The 15,312-nt window shown below is 44.2% G+C and overlaps 1 protein-coding gene across 2 annotated transcripts in view; it reads left to right on the top strand.

The window, feature by feature from the left end:
* Window positions 1-618: 618 nt before the first annotated feature.
* ASXL2 (ASXL transcriptional regulator 2) overlaps window positions 619-15,312 on the top strand; it is a gene marked incomplete at both ends in the record, with an annotated part of 115,963 nt that continues 101,269 nt past the window's right edge. The window contains one exon of one of the 2 annotated variants that reach the window (XM_080711755.1): window positions 619-930. In XM_080711755.1, coding sequence (XP_080567881.1) covers window positions 619-930 — 312 coding nt within the window. The remainder of the gene's footprint in view (window positions 931-15,312) is intronic. The other variant, XM_080711756.1, reaches the window with a different exon arrangement.

The following is a 15,312-nucleotide window of genomic DNA, read 5'->3' as shown; positions in this document are numbered from 1 at the left end:
CTCTTTTTATTCTTGATGAGACCATTTACATGTAAAAATGTGAATGTAGCCAACAGCTTAAAAAAAAATAACTTTGAGGGGCATTCTGGGGAGAGGCTCTTGAGCTGGCAACCTGACTTTGCATTCTCCCTAAGAGTCTGACAAGTCAAAGTCAGCTGTCTCCTCGATCGACTAGGATTAACGAAAGTAGAGGAACTGTTGCAAATCTTCGAAAAAATAACCTCTGTAAAAACAGAAACAAATGAGGAAACAAGTACGAGGCTTAAGAGAAGCGATAGCTAGCAGGACCGCCCCTGGAGGGAAGAGGGCTGCTCTTTGAAGTCGCCAAAGCCACCGCGGCGCCTCTCCCGCGGCGGGGATGCGCTCCATCAGCCTCGCAGCTGGATCAAGTTCTGCTTCCGCCCGCAGTCTCGCCGGGGGCGTGGGCGCCGGCCGGGTGACGTCACTCCGGGCCCTCCCTCATGCGCATGCTCCTGAGGGGAGGCGGGGACCGGAAGGGCGGGGGCGTGGCCAGCGCCGAGGACCGCCCCCTCGCTCGCTCCGCGGCCGGGCGCGGGAGGCGGGGGCGCGCGCGCGCTCGGCTGCGTACAGTAGTGACGGCCGCGCGGGAGCGGTCACATGACCGTAGCGGCTGCCTGTACAGTAAGAACCCAATATGGCAGCGGCGGTAGCAGTGGCAACGGCAGCAGGAGGATCCGCCGCCCCCTAGACCCCCCCTCCGCGCGCCTCCCCCGCCGCTTCCTCCGCTGGGGTGCTCCTCCGGCCCGACTTCCCCTTTCTCCACCTTTCCCGGCACCGCGGGAAAAGCAGCGCAGGCAGGGAGGGCGGCCGGAGCCCGGGCACGGGAGCCTCCCAGTCAGTTCAAGACCCGACATGAGGGAAAAGGGCCGTAGGAAGAAGGGCAGGACCTGGGCGGAGGCCGCCAAGACGGTAAGGGGAAGGCGCGCGGGGAGGCCGGGGAGGTTCCCGCCGCCCGCCGGCGCTCGGAGGGAGGTCACTGGCGTGCGGGGCGGCGGGCAGGTCCCCGCGGGCCGGCGGCGAGGGCTGGCCGCCCCGGCCCGGCGGCTCCGAGGCTGCCCGGGGTCGGCCCCCGCCCCGGCGCGGGGAGGTCTGTGGCGCTCGCCCGTAACCGGTTCTCCTCCCCGGCGCCCGGAGGCCCCCATTGACGCGGCGGGAGGCGGCCGGCGCGCGGCTCGGCCCCGGGAAGCAGCCGCGGGCGCCGGCCGAGCTGACCCGCCCGCGCCGACACGCCGCCCGCCCGGCCGGCGGGAGGTCACGAGGCTTTTGTTTGTGTTTGCTGTCGGAGCGGAAAGTGCGGGAGGTGTTTAGAAACGAAGTAACAGGTGGGACTTGTAGAATTTTTTTTTTTTTTTCTGTTTCCGTAGAGACCTACTCAGAACAGGAGTAGCAATGCATGGCGGGACGTGTAGTTTACCCGGCTTCACTTTTCCAGAGCCAAAGTGATGGTGGCCCGCAATTTAGGATTAGTTGGCAAAAGAATACTCGTTAGTTTTGTTATAGGGAAACTTAGAGATACTCTTAAAAAAAAAAAAGCAGGGATATTGAGGATGAGTGAGAACTTTTACGATGTTTTGGAAAGAAAAAAAATGAAAAGCATGCGTGCATGTAGAAAGTGAAGTTTATTCTATCATTGAGGGTGCAACAGAAAAGTTACAGGGCATTAAACGATAGCAGTTCAATGTTGGGAAGTGAGAGGTTATATTTGGACGGGGAGAGTCCTAAAGGAAGACTTATGTGTTTTATACACACACACATCTATATCTATATACACACACACTTATGTGTATATATATATGAGATGTGTCTGAATACAAAAGTAAATACTGTGGGGGAATTTGGAAAATTATGGGAAAGTATAAAGAAGAAAAATAAAAATGATTTCATTTCTGAGCTGTATTTTAACTTTTTGTGTAGTTTTATTTCCCCAAATCTGGATCCTACTGTTTATTCAGTCTAGTGCATTTGTTTTGTGAATCCTCTGTATCTGTTTTGTAAACTCTTGTTAGGTGGTTGATGAGTCTTTAGCTTGTTGGTATTTCTGTTTTAGTTGAAAAAAAAATTTTTTTGTGTGTAATACTGAGGATGGAACCTCAGGGGCATTCTACCTCTGAGCTACACCCCCAGTCCTATTTTTTATTCTTTATATTGAAACAGGGTTTCACTAAGATGCAGAAGATCTCACTAAGTAGCTGAGGCTGTCCTGGAACCTGCCATCCTCCTGTCTTAGACTCCCAAGTATTCGGATTACAAGCGTGCACCACCATGCTGGCTTTGGTTGGAAAATTTAAAAAGTGAAGAAATTATAGCACTTTTAATTTTTTGAATATTTCTTTTTTTTTGTGGTACTGGACATTGAATTCAGGGGCCTTCTACCTTTGGGGTAACTCCCAAGTGACACCCCCAACCCTATTTTTTATTCTTTATTTTGAAACAGGGACTCACTGAGTTGTGAAGGGCATTGCTAAGTAACTGAGGCTGTTCTCTAACCACAGTCCTCCGGTCTGTTCCTCCCAAATACTGGGATTACAAACTTTCGCCACCACACCTGGCCTTATATTTGTTTTACATTTGTCAATGTGTCAATCTCCTAGGGAGGAAGGTGCAGCTTGAAAAAACATTAAAGCTGGGTGTGGTGGCCTGTAATACACATGCCTATAAATCCTAGTACTTGGGAGACTGAGACATGAGGATCACAGACTGAGGCCAGCCTCAGCAATTTAGAGACACTCATCAACATAGTGAGAAACCATTTCAAACAAAACAAAAGGGCCAGGGATGTAGTTTGGAGGTAGAATATCTGGGGTTCTATTCTCGGTCACGCACGCACAGAAAATTCAGCCAGCCTGCCTGTAATCTATTTGAGAGGCTGACACAGGATCACAGTTCAAGGCCTGCCTCAGTATGGTGATGAAACTCAGGAGCCTAGTGAGACCCTGTTTCAAAACAAACAAACAAGAAATACTGGTGGTATAGGTGTAGGATGCCCCATGTACAAAAAAAAAAAATCAGCAAATTTATTGTTTTTATTAGTTTTTTTTCCCCCCCAGTATTGAGGATTAAACTCAGGGCCTCCCACATGCTAGGCAAATGCTCTACCACTGATACATATTCTCAGACATATTTATTTATTTTTTGTAGCACTAGAAATTAAACCCTGGGGCATTCTACCTCTGAGCTACACCCCCAGCACTATTTTTTATTCTTTTTTTTGTGTGTGTGTGGTACTGGGGGTGGAATCCAGGGGCTTTTCTGCCTCCGGGCTATACTCCCAGACCTATTTTATACTTTATTTGAAGACGATCTCACAAAGTTGCTGAGGCTGGCTTTGAACCTGAGTGATCCTCCAGTCTCAATCTCCCAAGTGCTGGGATTACAAGCGGGCGCCACTATGCCCGGTTTTTATTTTTTTTTTTTAAAGCAGGGTTTTGGTAAATTGTGGAGGATCTCACAGTCAGCTGAGGCTGACTGTGAACCTGCAAGTCTCCTGTCTCAGCCTCCCAAGTATTAAGATAACAAGTGTGCACTACTATGCCTGGCTTCAATTTATATATTTTCATTTTGAGACAGGGTTTTGCCAAGTAGCTCAGGCTGATCTCAAACTGGTGATCCTCCTGCCTCAGTCTCTGCAGTTATTGAGATTATAAGCATGCTACCTTATTCTTATTTTTTGGGGGGGGATAAGAGATGTTGCTCATTGGTAGAACCCTTGTCTGGGAGATTCTGTGTTTGATCCCCAGCACTGAAAAACATGTAAACTTGAACTGGTGATATTTCCTTATGTGTCTTTAAAACTTTGTGCCAATTTGTATTCTCTTCCCAAAATTTGAAGGTTTCCATTTTCTTCCTTTTCCCTATATCTAAGAAATAACTCATTCTTTGGCATTTTCATATAGTAAAAAAAAAATTGTTTTTAAATGGTTGTTTTGTGTGTGCGCTGTCAAATGTGATAACCTGTGGCCATTAAGGACCGAAAATGTAGCCAGTGTGACTAGGAACTGCTTTTTAATGTATATTTAATTTTAGTTAAATGTTTGAATAGCCACCTTTAGCTAATGGCTACTATTATGGGATAGTACAGATGTAACTTCCTGTGACTAAGGTGCTTTTTTCAGAAAACCTGTATCTTCATGTCATTTGCTTTCTCCTTACTCCCATTCGCTTATTCCTCTTCTTTTTCATACTAATTCTAAATGCATTGTGGATAAAGGTAACTAGCCTTTTGCTATATGTATTGTAGGTCTGCTTCTCTGTTTTGTCTTTTGATTTATGAAGCTTTTTTTTTTGCTGCCCAGACCTTTTTTTTTTTTTTTTGCGGGTCTGGGAATGGAACCCAGGAGCATTCGACCCCTGAGCTATACTCCCTGCCCTATTTTTTAGTTTTTATTTTAAACAGGTTCTCACTGAGTTGTAAAGGGCCTAAGTAGCTGACGCTGTCTGCAAACCGGGATCCTCTGGTCTCGGCCTCCTGAATGCTGGGATTACGAGAGTGTGCCACCATGAGAGTGCGCCACCATGCCTGGCTGCCCAAACATTTTTAATGTTAATATAAACAGATGATCAGTTTTTACCTTTTCTTGCCAGGCTTTAGGTCCTGTTAAAAAAGTTTTTTTCACCAGGTGTGGTGGTGAATGCTTGAAATTCCAGTACTTGGGAGGATAAGACGGGAGGATTGCAGGTTCGTGGCCTGCTTTAGCTGCATAGTAAGGCTTTCTGCAACTTAGTGAGACCCTGTTTCAAGATAAAGAATAAAAAATGGGTGCGGGTGTAGCTCAGAGGTAGATTACACCTAGTTTTAATTCCTAGTACCACAAAAAAAGTCTAACTCAAAGATGATAATTTAAGTGCTTTTCAGTATTAATAGCTCTGAAGGCATATTTCAAAATAAAACACATTTTATTTTGGACAATTAGGAAGTTCTGTTTATGTACCCATAAGATTATTCTTTTCAAAGGCAGATCCCCCTTTTTTTCTTTTTTCTTTTGCAGTACTGGGGTGGAACCCAAGGGCATTCTACCTTCTACCTTAGCTACACACCCCTGGCCCTATTTTTGTTTTTCTTTTTTTGAGGGTCTGGGGATGGAACCCAGGGGCATTTGACCCCCGAGCTACATTCCCTGCCCTATTTTCTATTTATTTTGAAACAGGGTCTCACTAAGTTGAGGGGGGCCTCAGTAAGTAGTTGAGGCTGCTATGAACCATAGTCCTTTGGTCTCAGTCTCCCGAATGCTGGGATTACAAGCGTGTGCCACCACACCCAGTTTCCCGGCCCTATTTTTTTATTCTTTTTTATTTCTTATTTTTGATACTGGAAGTGGAACCCAGGGGCTTTTATACCACCGGGCTATACTCCCAAACCTATTTTTTTTATATTTTACTTGGAAACAGGCTCTCACTAAGTTGCTGAGAGCCTCACTAGGTAGTCGAGGCTGGCTTTGAACCTGCGTGATCCTCCTGTCTCAGCCTCCCAAGCGCTGGGATTACAAGTGTGCGCCACCACTCCCTGTTTATTATTTTTTTCTTCTTCTTCTTCTTTTTTTTTTTTTGGTTTGGGGATGGAACCCAGGGGCATTTGATCTCCGAGCCATATCCCCTGCCCTATTTTTTATTCTTTTTTTTTTTTTGAAACAGGGTCTCACTGAGTTGCAGAGGGCCTCACTAAGTAGCTGAGGCTGTCCGAGAACTCTGATCCTCCAGTTTTAGCCTCCCAAATGCTGGGATTGCAAGCGTGCACCACCATGCCTGGCTTGGTTTATTCTTTTTTTTGAAACAGAGTCTCACTGGGTTGCAAAGGACTTCACTAAGTAATTAAGGCTGTTGTGAACCCCGATCCTCCCGTCTCAGCCTCCCAAATACTGGGATTACAAGCATGTGCCACCTCACCTGGCCAGAGCCTTTGTTTTAAAATGCTTTCACCTGCACCAACAACTTGGGAGGCTGATGCAGGAGGATTTCAAGTTCGAGGCTAATCTGGGAAATTTAGCAAGACCCTGTCTTAAAATAAAAGGGCTGGGCTGGGCGTGGTGGACTCATCCAAAATTCAAATCTTGTGCATTAAAGGACACTGTCAAGAGGGAAAAGGCAGCTCACACCATGGGATTGGGGAGAAGATTGCAGATAACATGTTGGATAAGGGGTTAGTACCCAGAATATATAAGGAATAGTATATGTGCTCTTAATAAACACAAGTGACTGGATTTAAAAATAGCCAAAGAAGGCAGGGCGTGGTGGCGCACTCTTGTAATCCCTGCGCTTCTTGGGAGGCAAAGACAGGAGGATCGTGGAGGTTCGAAGCCAGCCTAGCTGGCTTAAGAGACCCTGTTTCCAAATAAAAATATAAAATAGGTCTGGGAGTGTAGCCCGGATGTAGAAAGGTTCCATCCCTAGTACCACCACAAAAAAAAAAATAAATAAATAAATAAATGAATGGGCTGGGAATGTAGTTCAGTGGTAGAGTCCTCTGGCTTTAGTTCCCAGTAACAGGTGTGTGTGTGTGGGGGGGTGTTCCCCTCTAGAGTTGAACTTGTACCAGGAGGGCTAAATCTATGTGTGTATGTGTTAAAAGGAGAGGTGAGTTAAAATTTTGAGATAGAAAATACCATTCTTGCTGGGTGTGGTGGTGCACATCTGTAGTCCCAGTACTTGGGGGGCTGAAACAGGTGGATCGCAGGTTTGAGGACGGGGTCAGCAAATCGTGAGACTTTTGTCAATTTAGTGAGGCTCTGTTTCAAAATAACAACTAAAATGGGGCTAGGAGTGGAGCCCAACTGTAGAAGGCCCCTGGATTCTATCCCCAGTACCACCCCCAACCCACAAATGCTCTTAATGTTTTAGTACAATTCGAATAAAACTAATGAACTACATATACATATTGTGTCCCAGGAACACTGATTACCTTTCTTTGTGAGATAAAATTATTCCAACATACATCAGGCTGTTTGCTTCCAACGACTCTTAGGATTTCTAGTATCTTTTGGATATTGAAAATGTCTGTGATAATTCTTATTTCTAAGAAATAAGAACTGAGCCGGGCGTGGTGGCGCACGCTTGTAATACCTGGGCTTGGGAGGCTGAGACAGGAGGATCGCACGGGTTCGAATCCAGCCTCAGCTACTTAGGCTCTCAGCAACTTAGTGAGACCCTGTTTCCAAATAAAATAGAAAATGGGTCTGGGAGTGTAGCCTGGAAGTAGAAAGCCTCTGGGTTCCATCCCCAATACCACCAAAAAAAAAAAAAAAAAAAAAAGAAAAAAGGAAAAAGAAAAAAAGAAAAAAAGAAAAAAGAACTGAATTGGTCAGTAGTAAATACATATGAATTTGGTCCTGAGCATCAGAGGGTATTACTAGTTGTAGTGTCTCCTGAGTACATTGATCCATCTTTTGTAAGGATTTTCATTTGTAAATTCTTTGGTCTCTGACATCAGCAGTTGATAATTATGTTTAGAATGGACTTTCACTGGAGTTCACAGCTTGGGATGGCCCCTTCATGCTGAATATTTAACTCACTGATGTTTGAATTATTCAGTAGCTGGTTTAGTAGCCATATTCAATTTCAAATAAAGTGTTCAATGGTGTTAGTGATGTTATTCTTTTTAGTACTGGGGATTGTACCCACAGGCATTCTACCTCTGAGCTACAACCCTTATCCCTTTAAAAAAAAGTTCTATTTGAAATAATCTCACTAAGTTGAGGCTGGCACTGAACCCCCTAAGAAATGGGTTATAGACAGTGCCACTGTGTCCTGTTGAATGGACTATTTTTAACTGTAATATGAAAATAGCCTTAATAACAAATAGGTGGACCCTATTTTAAAAACTACATAGTTTTTTCCTACTACATAGCTGGTTTTTCAGTATATGGATTTACAGATTTTTTTATTTTTGGTGTATGTGTGTGGTATGGGGAATTGAACTCAAGAGTGTTCTACCACTGGCCCTTTTTATTTTTTGAGACAGGGTCTCTAAGTTATTGAGATTGATTTAAATTTGTATTTTGTGGTTTCATTCTCCCAGGTACTGGTATTTCATGCAGTGACACATGGCAGGATTATAGATTTTGAATCATAAATGGGGTTGATCTTGGCTTTACCATTCATTGTGTTATCTTAGACAAATTGATTAAATGTATGCTCAAACATACACATAAATATAATGTGAAAATTCAGTTATAATGATTCACATTGTGGTGTGGCTACAGATTCTGACTTTTTTTTTTTGCTGTGAGTTTTTCTGTGTTGCCTACTTTGGCCTTGACCTTCCAATTCTGCCTCAGCCTCCTGAGCGCTGGTTCTACAGGTGTGCCCCACCATCCCTTACTGAGATCCTCACAAGTTTCCAGGTGATGCTGGTGCCGCAGTCCAAGGACCACGTTTGGAGTTGTAAGGCTTTACACCATTTATGCTTTCACCATTTTTCTAAGCTGAAAATAGTGATGACAATACAACCTATTATTTGGGGTGTTAAAGTGATGAGATAAAAATGCATGGAGAGTTTTGTGTACAATGCCTGGTATATGATAAGCAGTTTGTTAATATGACTAAAAAATTAGTAAGTGGATCATTTCTGTTTTTGAATGGGAACATTAAATATTATAAAGATGTTTTAGTCGAGCATGGTGGCATACGCTTGTAATCCCAGCATTTGGGAGGCTGAGATTGGAGGATCGGGGTCGCGGACAGCCTCAGCTACTTAGTGAGGCCTTCTGCAACTTAGTGAGACCCTGTTTCTTTTTGGTGGTACTGGGGTTTCTGGAAGCCCTTCTACCTCCGGGCTACACTCCCAGACCTATTTTATATTTTATTTGGAAACAGGGTCTCTTAAGCCAGCGTGGCTGGCTTCGAACCTGCGCGATCCTCCTGTTTCCGCCTCCCAAGCGCGGGGATTACAAGCGTGCGCCACTACGCCCAGCTAACCCTGTTTCAAATTAAAGAATAAAAAATAGGGCAGGGGGTGTAGCTAGGAGTTCAAATGTCCCTGGGTTCCATCCTCAGACCTGCCAAAAAAATTAAAAAAAAAAAAGGTCTTGCCAGGTTGCTGAGGCTGATCTTGAACTTTTAATCTTCCTGTCTCAGCCTCCCAAGTGTTTGGATTACAGGTATGTGCAACCACATCTGGCTGAAAAAAAGCCTTTTAATCTCTGGGACAACGCACTTGGTGCTTGTTTCCCAGCATCAGTGAAGCATCCCACAGAGACTTAAATGAGCTGTGAGCAACTGTGGGAGCCAGCTGTGAAAGATCCATCTTCCGCCTCAAGGCTCAGTTGCAGACATTTCTACTCTAGATTTAGCCCTGTTTTGCATAAATATCTTCAGACACACACAGTCCCTCTGCTATGCTGCTAGTGACATTTAGGTTTAAGTCCAACTATTTTATATTTATCAATTGTTTTTTGTCACAACTAACAGTAATACAGTATTTTTCATTTTTCCTTCTGCCTGTCTTGAAATTCATCTTATTACCATCTATTTATGTTTATCAAATACTTAACTACTTATTCTGTACTATGTTGGAGCCTATGGGAAACAAAGAATACACTATCCTTGACCTCTTAAGAGGGTGTGTGTGTGTGTGTGTGTGTGTGTGTGTAAGAGAAACTTTGGATTGAACTTAGGCATTCTACTTCTGATCTATACCTGCAGCACTTAATTTTTTTAAATTTTTATTTTGGAGTAGAATCTCCATAGGTTGCTGAGCGTCTCCCTAAGTTGTTGAGGCTGGTTTCAAACCTGCAATCCTACTCAGCTATATTTTGTATGTGTGTGGGGCAGTTTGGGCACTGAGGATTGAACCTGGGTCTCTTTACCTTTGAGCTATACCCTTTTTACTTATTTTTTTGTTTGCATAAAAGGATTAATACTTTTTAAAAAAATTTTTGCTGTACTGGGGATAGAACCCAGGGGCATTCTACCTCCGGGCTATACCCCCAGCCCTATTTTTTATTCTTTACTTTGGAACAGGGTTTCATTAAGTTGAAGAAGGCCTCACTAAGTAGCAGAGGCTGTTCAAGAACTGTGACTTATTATAATTAAATTATTATTTAGTTACAGCTGGGTGTGGTGGTACATACTTGTAATCACAGCATTCGGGAGGCTGAGACCAGAAGATCGCAGTTCGTGGACAGCCTCAGCTACTTAGGCCCTCTGCAACTCAGCGAGACCCTCTTTCAAAATTAAAAGAATAAAAAATAGGGCAGGGGGTGTAGCTCGGAGGTCAAAAGGCCCTGAATTTCATCCCCAGACCGCAAAAAAAAATAAATAAATAAATAAATAAATAAAAATAAAAAATAGGGCCCTCCCCTATTTTTTTAAAATTCTTTATTTTGAAATTGGGCCTCACTGAGTTGCAGAGGGCCTCACTAAGTAGCTGAGGCTGACCAAGAAACCATGATCCTCCGGTCTCAGCCTTCCAAGTGCTGGGATTACAAGCGTGCACCACCACGACTGGCTTTCATATTTTATTTGGGAACAGGGTCTCACTAAGTTTCTGCGAGCCTTACTAAGTAGCTGAGGCTGGCTTTGAAACTGTGCTATCCTCCTGTCTCAGCCTCCCAAGCACTGGGATTACAAGCATGAGCCACCACCACGCCTGGCTTAGTCAGACATCTTAATGGTGTATCAGGTGGTAGAGGTGTAGGCTGGGTGTGAAGGCGCACGCCTGTAATCCTGCACTTGAGAGGCGGAGACAGGAGGATCGCGCAGGTTCGAAGCCAGCCTTGCTGGCTTAAGAGACCCTGTTTCCAAATAAAAATATTAAAATAGGTCTGGGAGTGTAGCCCGGAGGTAGAAGGGTTCCATCCCCAGTACCACCAAAAAAAAAAAAAAAAATGGTAGAGGTATATATGAACACATCACTCATTTAGCCTTTTCCCAATTCCCACCCTCTTCTTTCCCTCCTCCTCATGTTTGGCTTAGTGATTGACTTTGATATGTTTGTGAATGTACATCATATATATTAGGGAATTTTAAACATTTTTGGTACTGGAAGTTAAACACAGGAGCATTCTACCTCTGAGTTATACCCTCAGCCCTTTAAAATTAAGAAAATAAATGTTATGCCCGGCATGGTGTCACATGCTTGTAATTCTAGCATTTGGGAGGCTGAGACAGGAGCATCGCAGGTTCCAGGACAGCCTCAGCTACTTAGTGAGGCCCTTTGCAACTCAGTGAGACCCTGTTTCAAAATAAAGAATAAAAAATAGGGCTGGGGGTGTAGCTCGGTGGTAGAATGCCCCTGGGTTCCATCCCCAGTACCAAAAAAATAAAAAAATAAAATTTTTTTGGAAACAGGGTCTCACTAAAGTGCTGAGGTCAACCTTTAACTGTGATTCTCCTATCTCAGCCACCCAAGTACTGGGATACAGATGTGCACAACCATGCCTGCTTCCTATTTTTAATTTTGAAACAGTTTTGCTAGGTCTTTGAGGCTGTCCTTGAACCGAGCTACACCCCCAGCCCTATTTTTTATTCTTTATATTTTATTTATTTATTATTTATTTATTTATTTTGCGTGTCTGGGGATGGAACCCAGGCACATTCGTCCTCCGAACTACACCCCCTGCCCTATTTTTTATTCTTTATTTTGAAACGGGTCTCACTGAGTTGCAAAGGGCCTCACTAAGGAGCTGAGGCTGTCCGCGAACCGCAATACTCCTGTCTCAGCCTCCCGAATGCTGGGATTACAAACATGTGCCACCATGCCTGTCTGAGTAGCAACAGGCCTCAGTAAGTAGTAGTTGAGGCTGTCTTCGAACCGTGATCCTTCTGTCCCAGCTTCCCCCCCAAATGCTGGGATTACAAGCATGTGCCACCATGCCCTGTAATGCTTAGGCATTTTTTCTTTTTTGTGGTACTTGGGATGGAACCCAGGGGCTTTCTACGTCTGAGCTACACTCCCAGACCTTTTGTTTTGGTGGTAATATAGGGGTGGAACCCAGGGGCTTTCTACCTCCAGGCTATCCTCCCAGACCTATTGTATATTTTATTTGGAAACAGGGTCTCACTAAGTTGCTGAGAAGGTCACTCAGTAGCTGAGCCTGGCTTTGAACCTGTGCGATCCTCCTGTCTCAGCCCCCTGAGCGCGGGGATAATTTTGTGCCACCGCGCTCAGCTCCCAGCCCTATTTTTATTCTTTATTTTGAAACAGGGTCGGTCTCACTGAGTTTCAAAGAGCCTCACTAAGTAGCTGAGGCTGCCTGCAAACCACGATCCTCCTGTCTCAGCCTCCTGAATGCTGGGATTATAAGTGTACCAGTTCGGCATTCTTTTATTTTTTTGTGGTACTGGGAGTGGAATCCAGGGGCTTTTCTACCTCTGGGCTATACTCCCAGACCTATTGTATACTTTATTTGGAAACAGGGTCTCACTAAATTGCTGAAAGCCTCACTCAGTAGCTGAGGCTGGCTCTGAACCTGTGCAATCCTCCTGTCTTAGCCTCTCAAGTGCTGGGATTACAGGCCAAGCTTGCGCCATCATGCCCCGCTTTGTTATATATAACTACATTGCTTCTTTATACATAACTCTCCTCCTTTTTTTTAATAGTTGAAAAAGTTAAACTATAATTCTGCAACTTGGATTTTAACTCAGTATATGTGTGTGTCTGCATATCTGTCCATAGAACTGAAAGATTTGGGAAGGTTTGGGAGATTACGAGGCAAACAGCCAGCGAGGTAGCAGAATCTACTTTTTTTTTTTTTTTTGGTTCTGGGGATGAAACCCAGGGGCATTCGACCTCTGAGCTACACCCCGTACCCTGTTTTTTATTCTTTATTTTGAAACAGCGTCTCACTGAGTTGTGAAGGCGTAAGTAGCTGAGGCTGTCGGTGAAACGCGATCCTCTGGTCTCGGCATCCCAAGTGCGGGGATTACAAGCGTGCGCCACAATGCCCGGCTCAGAATCTACTTTTAACCAGAAGAATCACTTCAGTACCTTTGGGGTTCAGGGTGAGGTCAGTGAGTTGGGGAAGGGACCCACGAGCCATCGGCCTAGAGAGTCGTGAGTAGTTCAGGTGGCCTGCTGAGAAGCCCACATGAAATGGCAGAAAAGATCCTGCTTTTAAGCAGGTATTTAGGGGGTGGGACTAAGCATGAGAACGCCCATTCTCTCTCAACATCTGTTGTCTTTTGACCTCTGGAGTCTGTTTCATGATGTTTGGAGTCTCTTGATACTTGGAGTCTTGCGATATCTCCGCTTTTGGCTTCCAGGGTTTTACCACCTGTCCCTGCCACAGGGTCACATCGGGGGACCTTACCTATCAAGAACACCATTTTTCTTTTTTCCCCTCACAATTTTTTATTCTGGACAGTAGAAAACAGGCAGATAACTTGAAAGAATTTTTACAGTGAATACCTTCAAACCTGCACCTAGATTCTAACATTTCCTATCTCTTCATTTATATACATTTCTCTCTCTCTCTCTCTCTCTCTCTCTGTCTGTCTGTCTGTCTGTCTGTCTGTCTCTGTACTAGAGATCTGAGCTACACCCCTAGCCCTATTTTTAATTTTTATTTTGAAACTGTCTTACTAGGTTGATGAGAGTCTCACTATTTGCTGAGGTTGTCCTTTAATCTGTGATCCTGCTGACTCAGCCTTCTAAAAAATAGGATTATAGGTATGCACAACCATACCTGGCTTCCCAAGCCCGTTTTAAATTTTTTATTTTGAAACAAGATCTTGTTAAGTTGCTGAGGCTATCCTCAAGCCTGCAGTCCTCCTTCTGTGTCAATTCCCTAAGTTTGGGATTGCAGGATCACACCACTGTGCCCATCTTACATAGCTTTTTAAAAAATTGCTGTAAAAATACCAGGCTTGGTGGCACACGCTTGTAATCCCCTTGCTTGGGAGGCTGAGACAGGAGGATCGCACAGGTTCGAAGCCAGTCTCAGCTACTGAGTGAGGCTCTCAGCAACTTAGTGAGACCCTTTTTCCAAATAAAATATAAAAATAGGTCTGGGAGTATAGCCCGGGGTAGAAAGCCCCTTGGTTCTACCCCTAGTACCACCAAAAATAAGTAAGTAAGTAAATAATAAATAAATAAATAAAATTGTAAAGCTGGGCATGGTGGCGCATGCTTGCAATCCCAGTACTTGGGAAGCTGAGACAGGGTGATAGTGCAGGTTGGAAGCCAGCCTCAGCTATTTAGTGAGGCTCTCAACAACTTAGACCCTGTTTCCAAATAAAATATAAAAGAGGTCTGGGAGTGTAGCCCAGAGGTAGAAGGCCTCTGGATTTCATCCCCAGCACCCCCCCAAAAAAAAAAAAAATTGCTGTAAAAACTGGGCAGCTATAATTCCCATACTTGGGAGGCAGACACCGGAGGATCACAGGTTCAAGGCTAGCTCTAGTAATAAAAAAAAATAATAAATGAAATTGGGCTGGTGTGAAGTTCAGAGGTAGAGTTTGTGTTTAATCTCCAGTATGCAAATATGTATGAGTGTATGAATCTCTCTTTCTCTCTTTGTCTCTGTCTCTCTCATACACACACACACTCACTTGTGGTAAAGTACACATACCATGACATTTGCTATTTTAACCCCTTTTTAAGTGTACCGTGCAGTGGTGTTAACTATATTTGCATTGTTGTGCAATCAGTCTCCAAACCTTTTTTATCTTGCAAAACTGAAACTCTATACCCATTAAACAACTCTCCATTCACCCCTTCCCCCAGATCCTGGCAGTCATCACTCTAATTTTTGTGAGTTTGATTACTTCAAAGATGTCACATAAGTGAAATTGTACAGTAATTTTTTTCTTTTTTTGTGGAACCCAGGGGCTTTTCTACCTCTGGTCTGTACTCCCAGACCTATTTTCTATTTTATTTGGAAATAGGGTCTCACTAAGTTGCTGAGAGCCTCACTAAGTAGCTGAGGCTGGCTTTGAACCTGTGTGATCCTCCTGTCTCAGCCTCCGGAGCACCAGGATTACAAGTGTGCGCCACCATGCCCAGTTTATTTTTAGTTTTGAAGCAGGGTATCACTAGGTTGCTGAGAGTCTCAATAAATTGTTTCTAGCCTGTGATCCCCCTGTCTTAGCCTCTTAAATTAAGTGATATAATTATGCCTGACTTTGTGTGTGTGTGTGCGTATGTGTGTGTGGTTCTGGAGGTTGAGCTCTGGGGCATTCTACCTCTCAGTTATACTCCTAGCCCCAGTTTTGGTCTTTATTTTGAAACAGGGCCTCACTGAGTTGCTGAGGCTAGTTTTGATACTACACTTGATCTTAGCCAAAAGGCCAAGAAGTGATCTGAGGTCAGCTTTGAATCTGCAATCCTCCTGCATCAGCCTTCCAAGTACTAGGATTACA

This window comes from Muscardinus avellanarius (genome assembly GCF_963383645.1).
Source record: "Muscardinus avellanarius genome assembly, chromosome: 15".
Lineage (NCBI taxonomy): Eukaryota > Metazoa > Chordata > Mammalia > Rodentia > Gliridae > Muscardinus > Muscardinus avellanarius.
Note: the sequence above shows the minus strand (reverse complement) of the source record. Positions and strands in the feature narration are given on the sequence as shown.